The following is a 25,009-nucleotide window of genomic DNA, read 5'->3' as shown; positions in this document are numbered from 1 at the left end:
AACTTCATCTCTCTCTTTCTTGTGAACCTCAGTTGGAAACATCCTATGATAATAATTATGATAATACTGAATTAAAGTGGTCACGGTGACCTTCCCCTCCAGGAGGTTCACTAGGTAGATTTAGCCACCTCCTCCCAGCTATCAGTGCTGAGTACCAAGCAAATTACAAAAGTTCCTATCACATCTCCTCTGTCAGAAATGGGGTGCTTAGGAAACTTAAATCTGTGTAAATCCAAGAGGTCACTCAAGTGACTCTTCTAGGAATAAAGATCTACCAAGGGAATTTATTCAGATATCTGATATCTCCTTTTACTAAAAATGCTTAAAAATTATTTCTGCTTTATCAGACAAGTATGTATCAAACACCTAGTGTACCTCTGTCACACAGTAGGTGCTCAGAAAGTGTTCTCTCCTGCCTCCCTTCTTTCTCAGCTCAACCCCACCTTGGAATCATTCAAACTGGGAATACATGACTTTCCAGTGACCGAGTCCATTTCCAGTGCCCATTTCTCTGCTTGATGCTGTGGTGTAAATGCATTACAGATGGTTCTGGGTTGTCTGCTGGCAGGTTTGCCAAGTTTGGAAAACGGTTTGTTTTCTGGCTTAAAACAAGTGTTGGAGGCTGTAGCTCCTCATGTTGACCTCTCATGAACCCTGCTGAAGTCCTACTCTCAGAGCTGCTTTTAGGGTGTGCTTCCCTGAGGCAGTTTAAACCCTCTTCAAATAGTTAGATTTTATTTTATATTTGTATTCAACTTGTAATTTATACAGGGAACATGCCCAGAGCATTTTGTTATGGGAAAAAATGCAAATCCAAAAATAAACAATGTAGATCTAGTATCCTTAAAACAGGTAGAGGCATTTATAAAGTGTGCCTTGTCACCAACCTTTGCCCCACAAGTAAACACTGCTCTCATCGAGAAAGGGTGTGGCATCTGCTTTTCTGGAGGTTTGGTTTCGCAGAACCCTATTTTCCTGTCTGGTTTCGACAATGGTGCCTGGTTAGAACGCACAGAGGGGACCCTGGGCCATTGTGGTTAGAGGTTGATTTCAGACCCTGCCTCCAGATTCCAGACCAAGCTCAGCCCTCCCCCACACCTCTGAGCAGGATTCCCAGACCTCACCAGGAGGCCCAGGGGCACGACCTCTCAAAGCTGACTCCAGTCTCCAAAAGAAAGTGACAGCTCCCTTGAATTATTCTGGGTACAGAACTGAGTTTCCACATGTTTTATGAGATATAATCAGGTGCTTCATACCATATTTTTCTTGGAGGTGTTTAATTGTTGGCTTTAGACATAAATTATAATAGAATCAGAAAGGAGAAGAACTGAGGTTGATTCCCAAGTGCTTGTGAAATTATCCTTAGGCCCTCCCTACATTGCCTTAACTGGCCTTTGCTTTAATTTTTTCAGCAGAAAGGCTCTGCTAATGCAATGGGGTGTGGCTTTGGCTTAGTTGCCATTGTTTTATTTTCTGGAATTAGTTTTTCTTTCTGCAAAACATCGCATCCTGGCACTTTGAAATCCCCAATGAATTTGGAAAAATTATGTGTTGCCATCCAGCCTCCTTTCCTGGAACACAATGTGATGCTGACGACATAGCTCATTCACTCCACTTGACAATAAGTTTGCTTGTCTCATTTCACTTGAATATTCAGCGGTGAGTAAGAACACCAGTGGAAAGCCTTACTTACCACCATTTATTATATGTTTCATGTGCATGATAATTACTTTTATAATGCCACTCATGAATAAATTGATCAGATTAGGGTGAATCACCTGGCTGGCCAATAGCTATTGGAATGATTCTCTGCGCGTGACTTTGTTGCATTATTACAAAACGTGGCAGGATCAACCTGCCCAGCCATCACAAATGCTCATTTGTAACGCTGCCTTAAGGAGATGAGGAGATGAGAGCAAATTGTTCCAGCAGCTCAGGCTGCCCTGCCAACAGTTCAGAAGAGGAGCTGCCAGTGGGGCAGGACGCACATGGGAACCTGGAACTTGTCTTCACAGTGGTGTCAGCCGTGATGATGGGCCTGCTCATGTTCTCCTTGGGGTGCTCGGTAGAGATCCGAAAGCTGTGGGCGCACATCAGGAGACCCTGGGGCATCGCCGTGGGACTGCTCTGCCAGTTTGGGCTCATGCCTCTGACAGCCTATCTCCTGGCCATCAGCTTCTCTCTGAAACCAGTGCAAGCTGTTGCTGTTCTTATCATGGGTTGCTGTCCAGGAGGAACCATCTCTAACATTTTTACCTTCTGGGTTGATGGAGATATGGATCTCAGGTAAGTTTCACCAGGGAAACTGTGTCTTCGTTGTTCTTCCCCTATAGCAGTTTGCTGGGGGGAAAATCTGACACTTTTATATTAAAAAGTACCCAACATTTGGTATAGATTCCAGTGGGAAATATTTTACAGAGATTTGTTTAACCCTGGAAGGAGAACTCCTTTCTGAGCTCAAAGTTTACATTGCTATGCTCCTCTGTTTTACCGGCAACAAGTTCGTTTTGAATAGTGGGGTTGGTTCACATGTGACAGTGGAGACAGGCCTCCTCATCCGGTGACACCCCTAGGCATGAACACATTCTCACCCACACTGGAAGCTTTAACAACAGTCCCAGTTTCACAATCTCCCAGGACTTAGCTGAGAATCCCAGGAAGTTAATAATAGTGGTTTGGTATCGGTAGTGGTGGTGGCATAATAACCAGCGCAGACCTCGTCTTTCTGACCAGCAGATATTGCTTGAACACCTGCTTTATGAAACATATTTGTGGGGACTGGTTAAAGGAGGCTTTGGGGTAACTGATAGACATATCTTGCTTCAAGTGCTGCTGGTACTCTCTTCATTTATATGTTGGGGAGCAACATATAAAGGCCTTTATGACTTACAACGTTCCTTCTCATTGCTTTGCTGATGCTTAACTAAAATCTCATTCTTTGATTTTAGCCAGTAACTTTATTTCCAATTACTGTGTAGATCAATACTCCTGGGAGAATTAGTCTTTACTATTCACTTACACTTTAATGAAGATGTGTTAATTGCAGATTTTTGGGGGTACTTATTTTAATGGGGAAAAAGGAGAGAACATATGAGGAAGAACAGAAGAGTCACTGTTGGAAAAATTAAAGCTTAAAACAGTGACTCTCTAGATTCTGTGCTTAAGTATGAACAAACTATTTCACCTCCCAACCAGGAAAAGAACCATTTATACATTTAAATCTTTGTTCAGTGTATATGTTGTTTAGTTGAGATTTATTATATGATGAATGAATGAATCAGATGTGATGGCTATGCTGGGAGTTGACATCGGTGAGAGCAGTTGCAGCCTTGGGTTTCTAGTTTCCTACATGTGCTGAATGTGTAGAATAGAAAACATATTTCACCTATACATTTTAAGGGGATCAGGCCATGCAGACTGAGAGTTAACTTTCATATGCAATGTTTTCAGATAGCCTATTATCAGAGGTTTGAAAAAAATCACTTGAGGCATTGCTTATTCAAAAAATCTACTAATATGCAATGCTAATTTAAATTCAGTAAAAGGTGATCACTAATAATTGGTAAATGATGACTATTCGTTTATGTGAAATCCATATGTTGGTGATAAATTCCAGGATGGACAAATTTTTGGAAAGAAAAGAGGATATTTATTGAGTACCCCAAAAGGCACGAGGTAGGGGTTTTCATGTATTCTCCATCTCTTCATGGCTCTCATAATAATCTTATAAATGACCTCTTATTATTCTGAATTTACAGCTGAGAAAATTGTGACCCAAATTGGTTAAGAAGGTTGCCAAATGCTACAAATGACTATAACAGAACTCAGATTTGAATTGACATCTGTTTCACATCAGTTTGCAATTGAGGCACTTTCTTCCATGCCATTTAGCAACATAACTAGGTCTCCTGCTCTGAGTAGGAGCATAAATTTTTAAACAGTGTTTTCAAATACTTCTGTTCTGGGAAAGAGAACATTTATTACCTTCATCTATCATTAGCCAATACTGTAATAAAAACACCAATGGATAGGAAATCTATCAAAGATAATGTTCATTTTACTTCCTTTGCCAACTCTATCCTTAATTAGCTTTTAAATTTGGTCAAATTATTTAACCTATAAACTCCATCTCCTCATTTGTAAAATGGTGTTAGAATTACCTATTCCCCATAAGGAATATATTTGAAGGAGGAAATGTGTGTGTGTGTATGTGTGTGTGTGTAATACCATGCGCTTGGTAGGTATGTAATAAAAACTAGCTATTTTTTTCTTTAAAATTTGACTTTTAAAATCAAAATCAATAAGCAACTATAAACCAGAGACACACAACAATGGGGTAGGGGTGGGGAGAAGAAGGGCTAGGGTCAAAATAAGGTGGGGTGCAATCGTATGGGGAGTATAACCAAAATGAAAATGCATACATTGTGCAAAATGAAAAATGATGTAAGAATTATATAAAATAAAACATTAATTTAAAAACATTTGATTTTTAGTCTCACAAACAATATAAAAATTAATTGAAAAAATTGTTGGAAATGAAAATCTGAAATGGAGACTAAATATTAGATTTCCAAAAACTCATAGATATGAGAGGAATAAAACCTTCATTGTCAGTAAAAACTGAAAATGGGAGAAAATTCAATACAACTGAGTGAAACAATATCCAAGTTCTTCTTACTTGTTTACCAACAAAAATAACTTAAAAAAAAAACTTTTAAGCAAAACCAGTTGCTAGTCATTGTTAGTTATCCTGTTTTTCATGCTAGATAAAATCCAAGAACATTTAGAAATATTTCCTCTTCTTTAACTGAAACTCTGTATCCGTTAAACAATAACTCTTCCTTCCTTCCAACCCTGGCAATTATCATTCCACTTTCTATCCTTAGGAGTTTGATTACTCTATGTGTATCATGTAAGTGAAGTTGTAACAAAGTTATCCTTTGTGTCCTGTTCATTGCAGGATTTCTTTTTTTTTTTTTTTAAGATTTATTTTATTTATTTATACAAGCACTGGCTACAGTCAGAAGCCCGAGAAGGTGAGAGAATTCACCAGAGTCAGAGCAGGGAGCAGAACAGGCAGATTGACGAAGTACACAGCTGAGGGGAGCAGTGGGTGGCAGGAGAGGTCTGCACGCCATGTGGGACCCTTGCCAGTCAGCTGGGGATTGAACCGGCGTTGCAGAGGCTGCGGGCAGCTTCGCAACCCAGCGCTCAACCGCTGCACCTCTTGGGAGGCCCTTTTGCAGGATTTCTTTAAAGTGCTTCCATGCAGTATCATGTGTCAGAATTTACTTTTTAAGGCTGAATATTAATTCATTGCATATATCAGTCATAGAACATGGGTGTACAAATATCTATTTGTGTCTCTGCTTTCAATTCTTTTGGGTATAAACCAAAACTGGGTTTGAGGTCCTTTTAAGTTATAAGTATTTTGTGACAATAGGAAAAGAAAAGTAAATATTCTTCATGTCCTCCAGTCCCCATCTCAGGTTTTTTTTTTTTTAATTTTTAAAAAAAGATTTATTTATTTATGCATACAAGAACTGGGGTACAGGCCAGAGGTGTGGGGAGTGAGAAGATTCACCAGAACAGAACAGAGAGGATTCTGGGGAACAGAACAGGCAGACTGACTGAAATACACTGCTGAGGGGAGCAGTGGGCGAGGCAGGAGAGGTCTGCTGTGCCATGTGGGTAGCTCCCTGGCCCAGGATCGAACTCAGGCCATCGGGGCTATAGTGTTGAGAGAGGGGTTAAGTTTTGTTGAACTGACCTAATTGCTTTCTCCATGTCCACCTGTTTAGCCAAATAATTAAGCATTTGTTTTTCTGTGTGTACTTTCATAGTTTTGAGTGTCAGAATTCCTGATTTTATTGGTTTGAAAGAAAACATTTGAATAACATATCCCCCAATTATAAAGTCATACACTTATTTCTTAAAAAAAATATTTATTTATGCATACAAGAACCAGGGAACAGACCAGAAGGGTGTGTGTGTGTGGGGGTGGTGGTGGTGAGAGGATTCACCAGAGACAGAATGGGAAACAGAACAGGCAGATTGACTGAAATACACTGCTGAGGGAAGCAGTGGGTGAGAAAGGAGAGGTCTGCTGCACCATGTGGGTAGCCCCCTGACAGGACTGTAAATCATGCTGCACTGGCTGCGGACAGCTTCATTCGTTGCATTTTAACCCTTTGCACCACCAGGGAGGCCCCAAGATTCTATTTTCTTTTTAAACAGCTGAGTAGTATTCCATTGTATGGCTTCTTTGTATGTCATCCTTATTCATCTGTTAATGAGCACTTAGGTTGTTTCCACATTGTTCATTTTATTATAGTGCATGTGTATGTGATTTCCCTGTTTTAAGGGAGGTTCAGGATATACCTGTTTCTCCAGACTGACTATGTTTCATTATTCTATTTATTAGTCTGGGGACAGTGAGGCCATTCTTCTCAGATTTTACCAACAATTTTCTTCTGTGTGAACAGTCAAGGGGACCAGTTAGCCTATTTAAGCTATGTTGGAATTCCATGGCAGTAAAACAAAAGATGTGATTTTCCGCTGCGTTCATACATGCTCAGTGGGTGACTTTCCAGCTTTGTTGGTATTTATAGCAGTTGGCAGAGCACCAGAATCATCTGTAACCTTCCTTGACTCTTCTTTTTTCCTTAAAGATTGATTTTTATTTATTTATACATATAAGAACTAGGGTATAGGCCAGAGGTGTGGGGGTGAGAGGATCCACCAGAGACAGAGTGGGAAGCAGAAAAGGCAGATGTACTGAAATACACTGCTGAGGGGAGCAGCGAGTGAGAGAGGAGAGGTCTGCTGCACCATGTGAGTTAGCTCCTTGGCTGGGGATCAAACTCATGCCACGGTGGCTGGCCATAGCTTGATAGCGCTGAGACTTTAACCCCCGTACCACCAGAGAGGCCCAATCATCCTTGACTCTTACCATGAGTGGCATGGCTTAAACAATTACATGAGGGATGGAAGCTGTAACCAATGTAATCAAGAATATAGGTTTAGTCTAATATAAACCTCTCACTGTATTTCCCACAACCATGCATCTTCTCTTTTGTTTGAGCCAACATCAAGCAAGGAGAAAATGCTGTGCTAGTTCTCTAGAAGTTCAAGATAGAGTGATATAACATGGAGTTCCTTTCAGGGCTTGGTAATATGAAGAGCCAAGGAATGTAGCCCTATCTTAGGCTAAGAATTTGGCAAAGCTCCCAGACACCAATATAGTGGCTTGAGAGCTTTGCAAACTGCTTTGCTTTTTTATCTCTCTGGCTAGGAAGTCTTGCTCAAAGGAAGCATTTTCATAGGCTACAATGATTTTAAATATATACAGAAACCCTAAGAAAAGTTTAAAAAGAAAAACTGATGTGAAAGTATTTACTCTGTCATATGTGAAAAGTAGGGTTAAAAAAGTCTGGTATTTGGGGTCTCCTTGGTGGTGCAGGGGTTAAAGATAGCACCATCAAGCTATCGCCAGCTACTGTAGAACTCAGCTACTGCAGAATTCAATCCCCCACCAGGGAGGTGACTCACATGGTGCAGTAAACCTCTCCTGTCTTGCGTGCTGCTCCCCTCAGCAGTCTATTTCAGTAGATCTGCCTGTTCTGCTCCCCAATCTCTCTCTGGTGAATCCTCTCACCATCCCCACATCTCAAGCCTATGCCCCAGTTCTTGAATGAATAGATAAATTTTTAAAAATAAATAAAGAAATAAACACACCCCACATATACTTCTAAAATAAAAAAACAGTCTCTGGCCTCCCTGGTGGTGCAAGGGTTTGAGCACAGCACTATGAAGCAATCCACAGCCTCGGCAGCACAAGTTCAATCCTGGCCAGCCAGGGAGCTGCCCACATGGCCCAGCAGACCTCTCCTGTCTCACCCGCTGCTCCTCTCAGCAGTGTGTTTCAGTCAGTCTGCCTGTTCTGTTTCCTACTCTGTTTCTGGTGAATCCTCTCACCCCCTGCACCTCTGACCTGTACCCCAGCACTTGTATGCATAAATAAATAAAAATCTTAAAAAAAAAAAAAAAAAAAGGAACTGAGCCCAGAAACCCAACCTCACATTAAAACAAAACAAAACATCTGGTATTTGTTTTGGAAAAAACATATTAAATACACTTGGACATTTAATATAAAATAAATATGGTATGTTTTAATTTAGTGGAAAATGGTTTGTTTACTAAATTGTATTGACACACTTTGTCTTTTTAATACAGAAGAAAATAAATTAATCTTATACTTTATAACCATATAAAATATAAAATAATAACTTTTGAGAAAGTAAAAAATAGGGGCAATATTTGAATATCCTGAGGATAGAGGGAAATCCTTCACAAGACAGGAAACTCAGAAGTCATTGAAAAGGACAGATTTGACTATCTGTTAATTATTCATTATGTCAAAATCATAAGACTGATTAGAGAAAACAGAGGCCAAAAAATATGAAAGAAAGCACAATCTTATAGTGTCAGGTGTATAACCAAATAACAAAGATACATTCTTACATGTTTTCATGAGAATTAAGAGTTTCATGATTTTCATGAATTAAAATTAATTGATTGTGAAATGCGTTATCTATTAAAATGAAAAACAGACTTTTGACATAGTGATTCCTCTTTGGGGAATAAAATAATTAGTTCAAGTGAAATATGAATAAGAATGTTTGTTATGACATTGTTTATATTGGAAAAAGCAATTTATCACTAGTGAGTATGGTGTATTCTGTAGTTCTTCAAAAGAATGTGTTATATGTGTTATTCTGAAAAGATATCTATGATAGTAAATGGAGGGGAAAAAGCAATCAAGTGGCTGAGTAAGATATATTGTGTGATTGCTTTAAAAAGAATAAATCTCTATTAAATAAGCAAATAGGAGAAGGACTGCTAAAAAGAAAATAATACACAGATGCATACAAATACACATGTGTAAATACTTGTGAATTACTTAAATCTGGATTTATGAAGAGGACACTAATCAGCTAAATATTTGCTCCTTAAAATGTTACTCCATTTATACTTGACTTAAGTTATGTTTTCATAGAAAATTTCTGTTCCTTTGGATTACCATTGGGGGTGTCTATCACTGGAATTCATTGTAGAGCGATATTACACTAAGGTATCACAAGATTCATCTCCTGCAGACACATGATATGTGAGGAAGGTAGAGAAAACATTTTCATAGCACCAGGGTATTGACACATAGATTCATACTTTGATTCATACATTTATCCAGTAACTTTTTTTTTAAAGATTTTATTTATTCATGCAGACAAGAGCTGGGGTGCAGGCCAGAGATGCAGGGGGTGAGAGGATTCACCAGAGACAGAGTGGGGAACAGAACAGGCAGATCTACTGAAATACACTGCTGAGGGGAGCAGCAGTGGGTGAGACAGGAGAAGTCTGCTGCACCATGTGGGTCACCTCCCTGGCTGGCCAGGGATGGAACTTGTGCTGCAGTTGCTGCGGATTGCTTCATAGTGTTGTGCTTTACCCCTGCATCACCAGGGAGGCCTCCCAATAACTTTTTTCAATGAGCTTCTCTAATGTGCTATAGCAGGAGATTCTGCCAGGTCCCGGGGAGGGGAGATAATAAGGCCCTTGTCCTCAAGCTGCTCACAGTATGCCACATGTCTACAGGTGCACAAGCGCTAGTGTAGGGTACATTATGTGAGGTATGCCAATAAAAGTGTGTACAGTGGGCAGCAGGAGCTGTTTGCCAAGAATGAGACAAAGGGCAGAGAAGTGCAGTCCATAGCACACTGAGGAAGGAAGAGGCCAGGGCCACCCAAGTTGGACAGGCGGTGTTTTAGATACCCCCATGCCCAGCGTATGTGTAAACTGAATTTAGAACAAAGCCCTTTTTAGGTAAAGATAGAAAAAAACCTCAACTAACCAGATTGGTACCAAAGCCATATAGTACCTCAAATGATGAAAGGGACATTTATTTACCTATTTCTTATTATGGGAAATTAAAAATGTATATAGGGCCTCCCCTGGTGGTGCAGGCAGTTGAGCACCGCACTGTGAAGCTGTCCGCAGCCTCTGCAGTGCGGGTTCGATCCCAGCCGGCCTATGAGAATCCCACATGGCGAAGCAGACCTCTCCTGTCTCGCCCGCTGCTCCCCTCAGCAGTGTATTTCTTCAGTCTGCCTGTTCTGTTCCCCACTCTGTCTCTGGTGAATCCTCTCACCCTCTGGCGCATCTGGCCTGTACCCCAGTTCTTGTATAAAAATAAATAAATCTTTTAAAAAATGTATATAAAAGTACAGGAATAGTGTAAAGAACCCCATTGTGGACTTCACCCAGCTTCAACAATCATCATATGATTTCTCTCAATTTGTCTCTATTCCCCACTCACCTAATAGATTATTTTGAGGAAAATTCGAGGAATTATTTCACCTGTAAATATTTTAGTCTTTTTCTGTGATAAATTACAAAATATGGTTATATATTCATTTCATTCTCATATTTGCTTTCCTTTGTAATATGATAAGTCTGGTGTTCCCATGATGAGAGGAGGACACTTCCTCCCACCCCTTGGGCATGAGCTGGATGGTATCTTGCTTCGACCAGTAGAATGTGGTAGAAATGATGTTCTGTGACTTCCAAACAGAAACTTCAAGGGTTTGGCAATTTCTGCTTCTACTCTCCAGAAATAGTCCTGCCCAGGGACGGGAAAATAACAAGAGATAATGAATATCTATCTTATAAAAACATAGGTTTTTTCATGTTTTTTTTAAAGGATTTATTTCTTTATGCATACAAAAACTGAGGTACAGACCAGAGGTTGGGGATGGGTGAGAGGATCCACCAGAGACAGAGCAGGGAACAGAACAGGCAGACTGACTGAAATACACTGCTGAGGGGAGCAGCAGATGAGTCAGGAGAGATCTGCTGTGCCATGTGGGTAGCTCCCTGGCTGGCTGGGGATCGAACTTGTGCTGCGGAGGCTATGGATAGCTTCACAGTGCTATGCTTTACCCCTTGCGACACCAGGGAGGCCCTCTTTTCACAGTTTTGACAGTGCCTCTTTGGGGTAGATTTCCAGAAATGGGATTGCTAGGTCAAAGAGTGAATGCATATGTAATTTTGCTAGATATTGCCCAAATCTCTCTGTGTTATGTGTCATTTTGCATTTTCATCAGCAATGAATGAGACCACAGAAATATTTTTTCACATAATTGAAGTAAAATGGTTGCTGCTTTGCCAACAGTATGAACATTCTTCTGGTACAAAATGTCAGAGTAATCAAAGACAGATTATTTAGATGAAAATGCTGGTGATATATACTATGAAGAAGAACAAAGGGTGACTGAAGGTCTGATAAAGTCCTGAGGGATCTGTGTCATCTCTGCAGAGACATGAGTCCCATGAAGTCCTATGTAGGGTGGCTACAATCATACCATTTGCAGCAACATGGATGGAGCTGGAAGGGATCATGCTCAGTGAAATAAGCCAGAAAGAAAAAGAAAAATACCAGATGGTCTCACTCATAGCAGGAATTTAGAAGGCCCAAATAAGGGATTAGGAAAAAGACTAATTATAATAAAGTAACAATCAAAATTAACGGGCAACTATAAACTAGAGACATACTACAGGCGAGAGAAGGGAGTAGTATCAAAACAAGCCGGGGGTGGGAATTTTATGGGGACTATAACCAAGATGAAAATGTATACGTTGTACAAAAATTGAAATGATGTAAAAATATATAAAATAAAAAAAGATAATAACAAGTGTTGGCAAAGATAGGGAGAAATTGGGACCTTCATATATTGGGAGGAATGTAAAATGATGAAAGTTGCTTTGGAAAATGGTTTGGCATTTTCATCAAAAAATTAAACTTGGAGTTAGTATATGACTCAGAAATTTCACTCCTAGGTTATACCCAAGAGAACTGAACACAAATGTCCACACAAAATGTTATGCTTAAATATTTATAGCAGCTTTATTGATGGTAGCCAAAAAAAGTGGAAGCACCTCTAACACATCTATGAATGGATAGGCATAATGTGGTATATCCACACAGTGGAATATTATTTGGTTATAAAAGGGAATGAAGTACTAATACATGCTAAAGTTTGGATGGACCTGTAAATCATTATGCTAAGTTAAAGAAACCAGGCACATTAAAAAAAAAAGCCACATATTGTACGATTGTGCTCACGTGAAATGTCCAGAATAGGCAATCCTATAAAGAGAACAGGCAATCCTATAAAGAGAATAGGCAATCCTATAAAGAGAATAGGCAATCCTATAAAGGCAGAAAGTAGATTAGTGTTTGCCAGGGACTGGGAAGGAGGGAATGGGAGAAGTTACTGATAATGGGGCAGGGTTTCTCTTTGGAGTAATGAAAACATTATGAAAGTAGAGTGCGTTAGATTGCACAATCGGGAATATACTAAAAACATTTTATTTTTTTTAATTATTTTTTAAAAAGATTATTTATTTATGCAAGCACTGAGTACAGTCAGAAGCGCGGGAGGGTGAGAGAATTCACCAGAGCCAGAGCTGGGAGCAGAGCAGGCAGAAGGACCGAAGTACACTGCTGAAGGGAGCAGCGGGTGGCAGGAGAGGTCTGCGCGTCATGTGGACCCTCCTGAGGTGGCCGGGGATCGAACCGGCGCTGCAGAGGCTGTGGGCAGCTTTGCAACCCAACCTCAACCGCTGCGCCACTGGGGAGGCCTCTAAAAACATTTTAAAATAATGATGTTCATGGTCTCTGAATTATATTTTGTTAAAAACTAACTACTGTGGGAAAACCAAAAAATATTTATAGCACCTCACAGAACATTTAGGACAAATACATTAATATGACTTAATTGTTGGATGGCAAGAACTGCTAGAAATCTTTTTGGAGACCACAAATATAGCCATTGTTTGTTGACTAATAAGATAGGAGTCATCTTTCATTTATTTGCCCCATGTAATCTCCAAAAATTTGGGTCTCAGGAGTTGCTCTTGGTAAGAACTAATTCATTTCCAACTACCCTTCTTAAGCATCTTTTACATTTTACTTTCAGCATCAGTATGACTACCTGCTCCACAGTGGCTGCCCTGGGAATGATGCCACTCTGCCTTTACCTCTACACTTGGTCCTGGAATCTTGAGCAGAACCTCACCATTCCATATCAGAATATAGGTTTGTATCTGACTTGCAAAATGCAATACTAAACAGAACTGGGGGTGGTAACAAAGGTCATAACTGTTGTTTACTATGTGTCTCCTTTATGCAGGGATTTCATATATTTCTTTTTTTTTTTTATCGTTTTGCTTAAAGTTGTGGTTTACAAGAACCTATTGACATTGTTACATGAGGACTTAGTTTACTTGATTTTAATTAATCTTGGAAATGGGTGCCTCCCATCAAGAAGAAACAGATATATTTCTAATTTAGTTCTCTAAATAACCCTCCAGTATAGGTCCTATTACTAGTTCTACTTCCTAGATTTTTGGAATTAGGGGCTCATGCAGCTGGTAAGTGCAGAACTAGAATTCTTGGGGATCTGACTGCAATTCCAAACTTATGTCCTCTATGGGAGTTCACTTTTGAAAATAAAAGCAAAGAACTTATTTGTCTTTTTTAAAAGGAAGAAAACAAAGCAACTCATATATAATTTATTCCAAACCAATTGAACTATTTATTATTAACTGGATCACAGTGGCTCCAAATAGGAGTTTGTTTCTGCAGCTCTATTTTTCACATTTTCTGTGGGCTTTGACTTCTTTTGCGATTTAACATAAATGATTCCTACTGATTATTAAGGCATAGTCACATGTACAACCTCACCTATGTGTCTATTTAGCTCTATTCTTGATGTTATTTCTCATTAAACTGTCCTTTCTCTTGAGGTCTCTGTGGACTTAACTTGCTTAGAAGGAGATGTGGGAAAATGATCTGCCTGTTTTAGTTTGGCCCGAGCTTTTGGAGAATTGGTAAAACTATGATTTTTAAAGCTCTAAAGTGTCAGTTTGGCGTCTTAGTCAGCACTTGGAGGCCTTATGTTAGTGACCAATAGTTCAAAGCTTTGGGGTTACCATGTTGTGGCCTCAGATGGAGTCTATAGAAATTATAAAATTTGAGTGAAACTTTAATTTAGAAATTATGGCTTTATGTACAGTTATTTAATCTGACAGTATATTTTGCAAAGCACCAGTAAACAATTAAAACCACAAAATGTTATGGGCAACTCATATAATAATATAATCACACTTTGGAGCCAGTATTGCAGGCATTGGGCCTGATTTGGGATGTGTCCCTCACAACTGTTAAGTGTCTGGGCCCTGCTGGCAAGCAGACCTGGGCTTCAGCGAGCCTGCCTCCAATGCTTTTATGCACCTGTGCTAATTTAAAAGGCATTTCCTCTATACATCTTTGGGTACCTAGCTTCACTGGGAGAAGATGAGAAATTGCTTTGATGTTTTTTTTTTTTTAAAGATTCATTTATTTATGCATACAAGAACTAGGGTACAGGCCAGAGGTGCAGGGGGATGAGAGGATTCACGAGAAGCAGAGGGGGATGGCAACAGAACAGGCAGACTGACTGAAATACACTGCTGAGGGGAGCAGCGGGCGAGACAGGAGAGGTCCCCTGCACCATGTGGGTAGCTCCCTGGACGTCCAGAGATTGAACTCGTGCTGCAGAAGCTGCAGATAGCTTCACAATGCTGTGCTTAACACCTTGCACCACCAGGGAGGCCTGCTTTTGTTGTTTAACAAGTGCTGTTTTTACATCTGTGACATGTATTCCTTCCTTTGTGAAGCCAATGACCCACTGGCCTCCAACAGGGAAGTAACGACTGTGGCTACAGTGTGGTATCCCCATACTAGCACCCAAAGAATATCACAGACACATAATGGTCCTCCTGTCACCTAATCTTTAGGTTGTCTCTAAAATCCCTTTGCTTATCAGAGGGACTCTGAGAGGGAAATGTTAGCCTGGTTGTGAAGGTGTTCAGTAGTTAGGAACCTTCTAAGACTCATCCAAAGATTAAGAAAAAATTTTTTGGAAGTGGGTATAGAAATAAATTGTAGTTCTAATTAAAGCTTTTACTGAATTGAAATAAAATTGCTGAGGTTTGGGAAGTTAGGGGGAAAGAGCATTCTGCCTGAGAATTTTTCTTCTTTTCAGGAATTACCCTTGCATGCCTGATCATTCCTGTGGCCTTCGGCATCTATGTGAATTATAGGTGGCCAAAGCAATCCAAAATCATTCTCAAGGTAAGCAGCACCACATGGCAGGCAGCACCACGTGGCGGTCAACACATCCTCATGCTTGGAGATCTGACATAGGCCAAGGCTGACACAAAACGATCCAGGCCACACAGTCCTTACCCAGCAATTTTCCTCACATGGCCTGCATTTGGGGATCCAACCTCCATATTTCCTCCACTTGTAAGCCTTACTCTCTGTCACCCCAAAGACTGGTAGACTCAGGTTTATGATACCTTGGAAAGCTTGGAACTTGTGCTTCAGTGACAGAAAAGCTAAGCCCTGTATGTGGCCAGAGAAAACTTAGAGCCCATTCATTCATAAGGCTTCACACAGGCACACAGGTGAAAGCTGTTAAGTGTGCATGAAATGGACCCCAGTGTTCAGGAGTGTGGCTGGTTTCATCTGTGTGAAGAGCTGTCTTTCAGAAGTATTCTTGGGGGCTCTTCAAAAGTTGCAGTTTATATAAGGGCTGCTAATCATGTGAATAACTTTGAAAATGTAATAATCCAGAGTCACTGAGGAGTCTGACAATGGAGTGATGTACCTGGAACCTCCTACCTCCTCTTGACTTTACGGGGTTGTTTTTTATCTGCTGGAGAAGCAAACATCTTTCTTTAGTTAAAGAACAGGCATCTCAGTGTTCTCAATCTCCTTAAGCGTTTTCCATTTTTCCAATTTTGTGTCATTTTAGAAGATATAAGATTGTATCATATGCTGCTTTTGTGAAGATTTAAAAATATTTTATTTTCCTTTATAAAGAAAGAAATATTATGGGCTCATTGGCGGTGCAGCAAGCAAAGCTTGGATCGTTTTAGTTTGGGATTTACGGTTTGGCTGTACCTGACAGTACACCGCTACCCCATTTGCCTGCATAAATAGTTACTACTTCCCCAGTTTGGCTCAAGGTTGAACAATTCCCACTATTCCTCCAGGGAGATGAAGGAGGAGAGGAGAAGGGTTGACACCCAAGCAAGTGAGTCAGACACAGAGCTGGAGCTAACCACTGTGCATTTGTGTAGCACATGGGTGATTTTAACATTTATGGGACCCACTTGACTTCCTTCTTTATTTCACCTACACTTATGATATAGTCCCATCTTTTTCAAATTGCTTATTTGTCATTTCAGTAGGAGAAAATATCCAAAGTGGCAGAATATGGTTATAATTTTGTTTATAAAATGAGGAGAGTATGATCATGGGAACCTCTTGTTTTTCAAGTATTTTATATTTGATTACTTTCTTAAAAGTAATCAAACAAACCTCCCCCTCACCCCCCAAACATGATTTTGGTGATTCCAGATCCTCTATTCATCCATCAGAGTCACTGAAGTAATCAGAAGACTTTTCCACATGTCAGTTTTATTATCTGTAAGAAGCATATTTTACCCACTCCTCCTTTCCTTTGTCTCTTTCATAGTTTTGTTGCAGAAAATATTTAATAATTACTAAATATTCTAGAGCATCCTAGTAAAAAATGCATAATTTAATTATTATATTGATATAGCTTCATTCTCTGTTCTTAGTTCTTTTTTAAATTTGATGCACTTTCTAAACAAGTTGCTCTTGGCAAATGTTCAAATTTTTAAAATCCCCTTTTGGGGCACCTGCACCCCTATGTTTATAGCAGCCTTATTTACAATAGGTAAGCTATGGAAACAACCCAAATGCCCAAAAGTAGATGACTGGATCAAGAAGATGTGGTTTATATACACAATGGAATATTACTCAGCAATCAAGAAAGATAAACTATGCAATTTGAAGCAACATGGATGGAGCTGGAAGGGATCATGCTCAGCGAAATAAGCCAGAAAGAAAAAGAAAAATACCGGATGGTCTTACTCGTAGCAGGAATTTAGAAAACCTAAATAAGGGACCAGGAAAAAGACTAACTATAATAAAGAAAAAATCAAAATCAACAAGCAACTATAAACCAGAGACACACTACAGGGGGTGGGGGAGAGAAAGAAACAGGATCAAAACAAGGCAGGTGGGAATTGCATGGGGACTATAACCAAGATGAAAATGCATACATTGTGCAAAAATGAAAAATGATGTAAAATATATAAAATAAAATAAAATAAAAAATAAATAAAATCCCCTTTTGGTAGAAAGATGAAGAGGGAAGTTCACCAGTCAAACCCTTTGTGTGTTCCATTATCTTCCCACCTGTTTCTGTATTTGAGCCCCAGAGCTCTCTGTTTTATTTGGTTCTCTGTGACCATCTTCTTCCAAACCCTGAATGACCAAGCTGGACTCTGTTATTAGGTGCATAGTCTGTTGTCTATGCAGTATGAATGAGCATTTGCTAAGATCCCAATTTTCTCCCAAATATTCTGGGTCTTACTTCCTATCTTATCTAAAACTCAAAGTACTAGGAAATTTTTTGTTGATTTTTTTGTTTTTGTTGCATGACAAAAGAACAATATCCATTCGTGAGTGATTAGAGGTGACTGTCACAACATCTTATACACATTATATTAATATTTGCTCAATTGTTTAATGAAGACTGGATAAATTTCCACTTGGAAATTCCAAGTAGTGAAGAGGTGGTAGGAGGAGAATGGTCGATGGTCAGGCAGAGGGTTGAGTCTCACAGGTTACTGGCAAGGTCTAAGAAGTAGGGGTGTTAGATGTTTGTCACATTTTACTTATTACATCATGTGCTGCTATTGTGACGATTTAAAAAATATTTTTGTTAAATTTTGTTCTATCCATGAAAAACTTCACTACCCTTTGGCCAAATCTTCTACTTGAAGAAAAATGATATGATCATAAAATAAGAAGTCTTAGGTTTGTATTGCGCCTAAGCAATTTCTACCTTAGCCAAGTCACTTGACCGTTGTCACTTAGGTTTCTTCTCTGTAAATTGAGATAGAATTTGTGGTCCTTAAGTTTTCCTTCTGTTCTAGAGCACTGAGCAATGTTTTAGAGCAGTGGTGGACTTTGCATCGTAGAGCAGAAGACCATGATGATCACATGTACTTATTTTATGGTTTGCTTTAGATTGGGGCCTTTGTTGGTGGGGTCCTCCTTGTGGTGGTTGCAGTTGCTGGTGTGGTGCTGGCGAAAGGATCTTGGAATTCAGACTTCACCCTTCTGACCATCAGTTTCATCTTTCCTTTGATTGGCCATGTCACGGGTTTTCTGCTGGCACTCCTTGCCCACCAGTCTTGGCAGAGGTACAGTTAAATTATCCATAAACTTTTTATAAGGAGAGTAAGTTAAACACACTGCCACTGGCAGGCTTTGCTGCTTGGCTATGTCAGGACACATAGAGTTTTGACTACAGGGTGGATGGGTAAGGACAACTTAACCTAAAAAACACAAAAATTTCATGATAAATCTTTCTGTAAATGAAAGCAAGGGCCAACCTGACAAAAATTGTAATCTGTGAAATCAGGATTGGACTGTTGTTAGGATCCAGATTGTTGAAATCTGGATGAAATTTCTTATTCTGTTCTTACTCAAGTAACTAAATAGGAGGAGTTAGATAGTTGGAGTAAATATAAAGATCATTTTAAGCATGAGCAAGAATTAAGAGTTTAAGCCTTTACCAACTATTCATGACAAATTAAAAAAAAAGCTAATTATAATAAGCAAGAGGATAAGGGAAATACACTTCATAAGATAGGAATTCATCTTAAATATTTTAATTTATAAATACTGTGAAATATTGAAAACTGCAGTATGCTATGTTGACATGATTGTAATGAGATGAGCATTGTCATGTGATGATGGAGGGAATGTAAATTGGGATAAGCTCTCTGGAAGGTAATTTAGTCCTAACAGCCTTTATAACTATTTATAGCTGTTAGCTCAGTGATTTTACTTATAGAAATCCATCCAGAAATTAGCACTATCAGATAAGCATACAAATATTGATGTGCAACAATGTTAATGGTGATGTTATTTATAACTATAAAAAATAGAATCAATTTAAATATCTAATAATAAGGAAATATTTAATTCATGATGTTTTTATGTGATGGAATACGATAATACATCCTTGATTTTGGAAAATATGAGATAAATTTAAATTTAAAAAGAAGAGAAAACAGTATGCATTTCGATTCATATTTTGTCAAAGAAATCAAAGGAAATTTACACATGGAAAAATCTTGGATGAAGGGCCTCACTGGTGGCACAAGAGGTTAAGACGCAACCTATGAAGCTATCTGCAGCCTCTCCACATGAGTTTGATTCCCTGGCCGGCCAGGGAGCAGTTGCCCACATGGTGCAGCAGACCTCTCCTGACTCCGCCGCTGCTCCCCTCATCAGTGTACTTCAGTCAATCTGCCAGTTCTGTTCCCCACTCTGTCACTGGTGAATCCTCTCACCCCCAACACCTCTGGCCTAAATCCCAGCTCTTACATGCATAAATAAATAAATCTTTAAAAAAAAAAACTTGGATGAAATATACTACATGCTACATGCTCAGAGTATTTAATTTTGTATAGTGGGACTAAGAGTAATTTTAATTTCTTAATATTTCCTTGGTACATATTTTAAGGTTTTTAATAAGTATGTGCAACTGTTAAAATCATTAAATAATCATAATTAAAAAGAATTATTGAAGAAAATTAATGTATGCATTGGAATTCCAAAGGTGGAGTTTGGGAAAGTTTTTATTGGCTTTGTGCTATTTGGGTATCACTTAAGATTGTACTGAGTCAGGCTCCTGCAAGTATATCTGAGTTACTTCTTGCTATAAGCCTATGAGGTAGATTATATTAGCACCCTGTTTTCAACAGAAGACTAAACCTAAAAGATAAGTGACTTGATCAAATTCACAAAATCACAATGTAGTGGAGCAAGGCTTTGAGCTCAGCTTTGTTTCTAAAAGCAAGAATTAGGAACACAGACTATTGAATGGTTAACATGTAATTGGAGCCAGAGTAAAAGTATTCCTATAGCAAAGTGTAGTCAACAACCTTGGTTTTTGTGTAGAAGAACTGGGGTGGAGGCCAGAGTTGGGGAGGTGAGTGGATTCACTAGAAACAAAGAGGGGAGCAGAACACGTGGATCTACTGACATACACCGCTGAGGGGAGCAGCAGGCGAGTCAGGAGAGGTCTGCTGCACCGTGTGGGTCTGCTTCCTGGCTGGGGATTGAACTCAGTCTGTTTATGTGTAGCGCTGAGACTTAACCCCTAGGCCATGGGGAGGCACAACAACCTTGTTTTTTTATACTCAATCCCTTGAGAAAGATTAGGGCTGAGATACTGTACCTGCCCTGACTCGCGGTAGCTTAATCATATCATATTCGTGCCAGGGGTCTGAAAGAAGTGAGGGAAGTCTGAAATAGCATGGTGAGCAACAGGGTAAGCAGAAATAAAAGAGCAGCAGAACTTCTCCCATACTACTGACAATATTTTCTGTTCTTTTTTTTTTAATCAGTTTTTTTTTTTTAAGATTTATTTATTTATTTATACAAGCACTGGATACAGTCAGAAGCGCGGGAGGGTGAGAGGATTCACCAGAGCCAGAGTGGGGAACAGAACAGGCAGATCGACGAAGTATACTGCTGAGGGGAGCAGCGGGCGGCAGGGGAGGTCTGCGTGGCGCTACAGAGGCTGCAGGCAGCTTCGCAACCCAGTGCTCAACCGCTGAGCCACCGGGGAGGCCCTACTGACAATATTTTCATTCCTATATCACACCCCCTTGTTACCTCCAAATTCCAATCCAGCTTACATAGTGATGGTGCTTTAACTTTGGAAACATCTCTTCTTTCTTCACCTCCGTTTATAAAATGGACACTAGCGACAGATGAAAGTGCTTCCTAACTGCCAAGGTCCTGCCTATGTCTCCCTTTTGCTGCCTCCCTGTTTTTTCTTTTCCAGGTGTGGTTTCTTTCTTTTTTGTAATTAAAAAGCCAAGAAATTATAGAAAAGTAGAGAGTAGAAAAAATGTATTCTTTAAAGAAACCGTTTTAGACATCTGGTTATCACTGAGGATTTTTAAGTTTATTTTCAAGTATTGTTTAGTTTATACTGTTTCCTACCTCTGGTTCACTGTTCATCTCATCTCCTCTGACCCTCTACTCTGCCACACATACTGAGAGCATGTGCAATGCCTCCTGAGAAGACCAAGCTCTTGTCTGTCCCTGGGGCTTTAATTTTAATTATTTCTGCTACATTAAATGCCTCCTCCACTCTTCCCATCCTTTAACCCCACTCTTACACTGTGAAGCCTCTTCTAACCACTTAGGCTACTTTTCATTGCACACCGCAGGTCTCTGGCCCTAGACTATCTTTGTGGTGTGTTATTACTGAACCTTTCTCGTGTGTATTTAATGTCTTTTCACCCCGATTCCAAGGGCAGTCTGCATAGGATTCTACTTTAGGGTACTGCTAAGGAGACCCCCTGTGGGGCAGGCACTCAGCAAGTAAATTATTAATAAGGAAATATTATTTTAGTGCCCTAAGCGCGTTGCTTACATTTGTCAGTGTGCATAAGAGAAAACTTAAAAATTGTTCTTATTGCTAGTATGTAACTGCCCAAATTTCTTCGTTGTAGGTGCAGGACAATCTCCTTGGAAACTGGAGCTCAGAATATTCAGATGTGTGTCACCATGCTTCAGCTGTCTTTCACCGCCAAGCAGTTGGTCCAGATGCTTAGCTTCCCCTTGGCATATGGACTCTTCCAGCTGCTGGATGGATTTCTCATTGTTGCAGGTAAGCAGAGCCCCCGGCGTGTAGACTTGACTGCTAATTGTTGGCCCAACTTACCAACTGCTATTTGAGTCTGAATGTGCCTGTGCTGCCTCATGATACATTTTTTTTTTGTCTGATATTTCTGGGAGAAATGGTAGTGTATAAACAAGACTCATTAGCCACAAATGGAAGTTTCACAGAAATATATAAAAATTGTGATAATGAGGGGCCTCCCTTGTGGCGCAGGTGCTTGAGTACAGCGCTGTGAATCTGTCCGCAGCCTCTGCAGTGCCGGTTTGATCCCGGCTGGCCTCGGAGCAACCCACATGGCAAGCAGACCACTCCTGTCTCTTGCGCTGCTCCCCTCAGCAGTGTTTTTTTGTCAGTCTGCCTGTTCTGTTCCCTGCTTTGTCTCTGGTGAATCCTCTCACCCTCCCTCACATCTGGCCTGTATCCCGGCTCTTGCATAAATAAAATTTTAAAAAATATTTTAAAGAATGTGATAATGAGCTTATAAATAAACATGTTTCACAAGAAACAATGAGCTATCAGATTCCATTATTTGGTAAGTCTCCATGAGCAATCATTGATCTCAAAAGTGACATTTGTTATGTTTGAGTCTTTTTTTTGTTGTTGATTATTAAGAATCATGAGGTCTTCCACATGCCAAGTTATTTCATGTGCTCTGTGACTAAGAATTGTGAGAAATGGCCATGAGATTTTTTCTGCTATGAAATATATTATTACATACACAGATATTGAAATATTTCATATATTGGTTACCTATCTCTACAGTCAAATCTGTATCAGTTTTGGAGTCAGTCATTACAGAAATCTAGAGGAAGTAATTTTATTTATTTATTTTTAAAATTAATTAATTTATATATATTGTACATCATTATTCATTTTTGTACAATGTTTGCTTTCTCCTCTCAGGTGTAGTCCCTATAAAATTCCCACCACCAGTTCACCCGTGCACCATCACCATAGTCCCCTGTGCTCTTCCCTCCCCTGTTTTGATCCTTCTTCCTCCCCCCTCCTACAGCATGTCTCTGATTTATAGTTGCCTGTTAATTTTGTTTATTATTATTATTATCATTATATTTTCTTGATTCTTATTTGTTTCCCCTATATTCCTCCTAGAAATGATACCATCCAATATTTTTCTTTTTCCTTCTGGTTTGTTTCTCTGAGCATAATCCCTTCCAGCTTATAGGAGGTAAATTTAAACAAAGATAAATAGGTGTGCACACACACATTTGTATATATATTTTAAACTTGAGCCATGTAATTTCTTGCTATTGTCAGGGAACAGGTTCTGAGTAATCGTCAATGATTACTGATACAACTTATTATATGCTGATTGTTGTTATATACTGATTACTGATATAATAATCAATATAAGGATACTTGGGATTAATTTTTTTCCAAAATATTAGAGAAATCCTAGCAGAGTGAAAGTTCTGCTCTTAGGTCTAAGTTTACAGCCTTCTCATGGGGAGGCAGTTTGTCGACTGACTAACTCACTGCTGACTGAATAGAGGGATGGATGGATGGATGAGCCATCAGCAACCTGATTGCTGAATGAATCTCAATTTCAAATGGTCCATTCCAGGTAGAATTAGCCTTTTGCTACACTGAATTATTTCATTTCAATTTTCTCTTTTTTTCTCCTTATTTTTCCTGTATTGTTATAAACATATTACTTAAAACAATCCCCGAAGTCTTGGTAAGTACATGATGTCACACAACTACAGTCTTTGCTAAAGTGATCTTTTAATGCTTGTATGTTAACACCTAGCATATCAGGTGTACAAGAGGAGATGGAAGAATGATCACAGAAAAGAGAACCCAGAGTTTACAGAAGCCTGCCAAAAAATGTCCACTTCTCCCAAAGAGACTAGTGCTTTCTTGGAGGTGAATGAAGAAGCTGCTGTAGCTCCTAGACCATCAGGACCACAGGACTCTTGAATCAACTGGCCACATCTCTGCATGTACACATGTACACAGGGGCTTGTTGGTGTGACCAGCCCATCCTGCTCAGCGGCCAGTAAAGATAGTGCAGAGCTGATGTGAGAATCTCATTGGCAGGGCTCGTGGAATATTTGAGTGTCAAATGTTGAGTGTCAAATGTTAAAATATTTATATTTGTGTGTGGATTGTGAATCGGGATAGGTATCCCTTTTTGGGGATGTATTCTGCTGATTTCAGAGTTTTTTGAGGGGTTCACACAGCATATTTACTAACTACTCTGTGTCTTCGTGTCTTCCCACACAGTGAAGAGCAACACCCCTTGTTAATGTGCGTGTAAGCTCGCGGGAGTGAGGACTGTCTGCGTAGAGGGCTCTCACCTGTACTGCAGGGCAAGGACAGTGTCTAGCCCCACTTGACTTCTGGCTTTTTGCAGTACTAGGAAGGAAATATACAGCTCTTACAGAAATGGGGTCCTTCTTCAAAAGATATTTTTATGTGCTTGAAAATCTTTTTGGGTTATAATACAAGCTTAGTGGAATTCAATGAACACATGAGGTTAAAAAGTAAATGCCTGTATTTTTACTACTTTGGGTAGGCATACCGATATCCTACTAATATGTATTTATAGGTTGTATCACTTAAAAAAATTGAGATCGTTCCATCTGTGCTGTTTCATAAGTCACTTAATGATATATTATGGAACATCTTCACCTGTCAGTCTGTGACGATGTGCCTCATTCTTTAGAACGGTGGCTTCATAGAAGTATTCCATGGCGTGGAAGGACTGTGATGTACCTAACCATTCCTTATTCATAGACAATTAGTTTTCAACTTATTGGTTTTAGACAGCTGCTACAAACACCTACGTGCCTGTGCAAATATTTCTGTAGGATCTCTTGCTGCAACTTGAAGTGCCAGGCCAATTGCACATTAAAATCATGGACAGATTGCATTCAGGCCCTGTCATGTGCAGCTGCGCTGGAGGGCCTGGTTTCCCAGTCACAAGTCCAAAGAACGGCCAGTTCCAATTTGTGAAAATATCTCATTTAAAACTGCATTTTAAAAACAATGAAGTATTTTTTATGAGCACTTTCCTGTTCCTGTCTTTGACTACATTTCTATTGCACTTTTCCTTTTTGTCTTATAAAATTTAG

General features: G+C 39.5%; 1 protein-coding gene across 1 annotated transcript; it reads left to right on the top strand.

Moving 5' to 3' along the window:
- The first annotated feature begins 1,904 nt into the window (after nt 1-1,904).
- On the top strand, nt 1,905-25,009 carry SLC10A6 (solute carrier family 10 member 6). Its single transcript, XM_037530232.2, has 6 exons — nt 1,905-2,286; nt 13,038-13,156; nt 15,147-15,235; nt 18,233-18,408; nt 21,745-21,902; nt 23,683-25,009. The coding sequence occupies exons 1-6, from the start codon at nt 1,910-1,912 to the stop codon at nt 23,850-23,852; spliced, it is 1,089 nt and encodes a 362-aa protein (XP_037386129.1). The 5' UTR covers nt 1,905-1,909; the 3' UTR covers nt 23,853-25,009.

The sequence above is a fragment of the Talpa occidentalis genome, unplaced genomic scaffold (genome assembly GCF_014898055.3).
Source record: "Talpa occidentalis isolate TD23 unplaced genomic scaffold, MPIMG_talOcc4v2.1 talOcc4.6, whole genome shotgun sequence".
NCBI lineage: Eukaryota > Metazoa > Chordata > Mammalia > Eulipotyphla > Talpidae > Talpa > Talpa occidentalis.
Note: the sequence above shows the minus strand (reverse complement) of the source record. Positions and strands in the feature narration are given on the sequence as shown.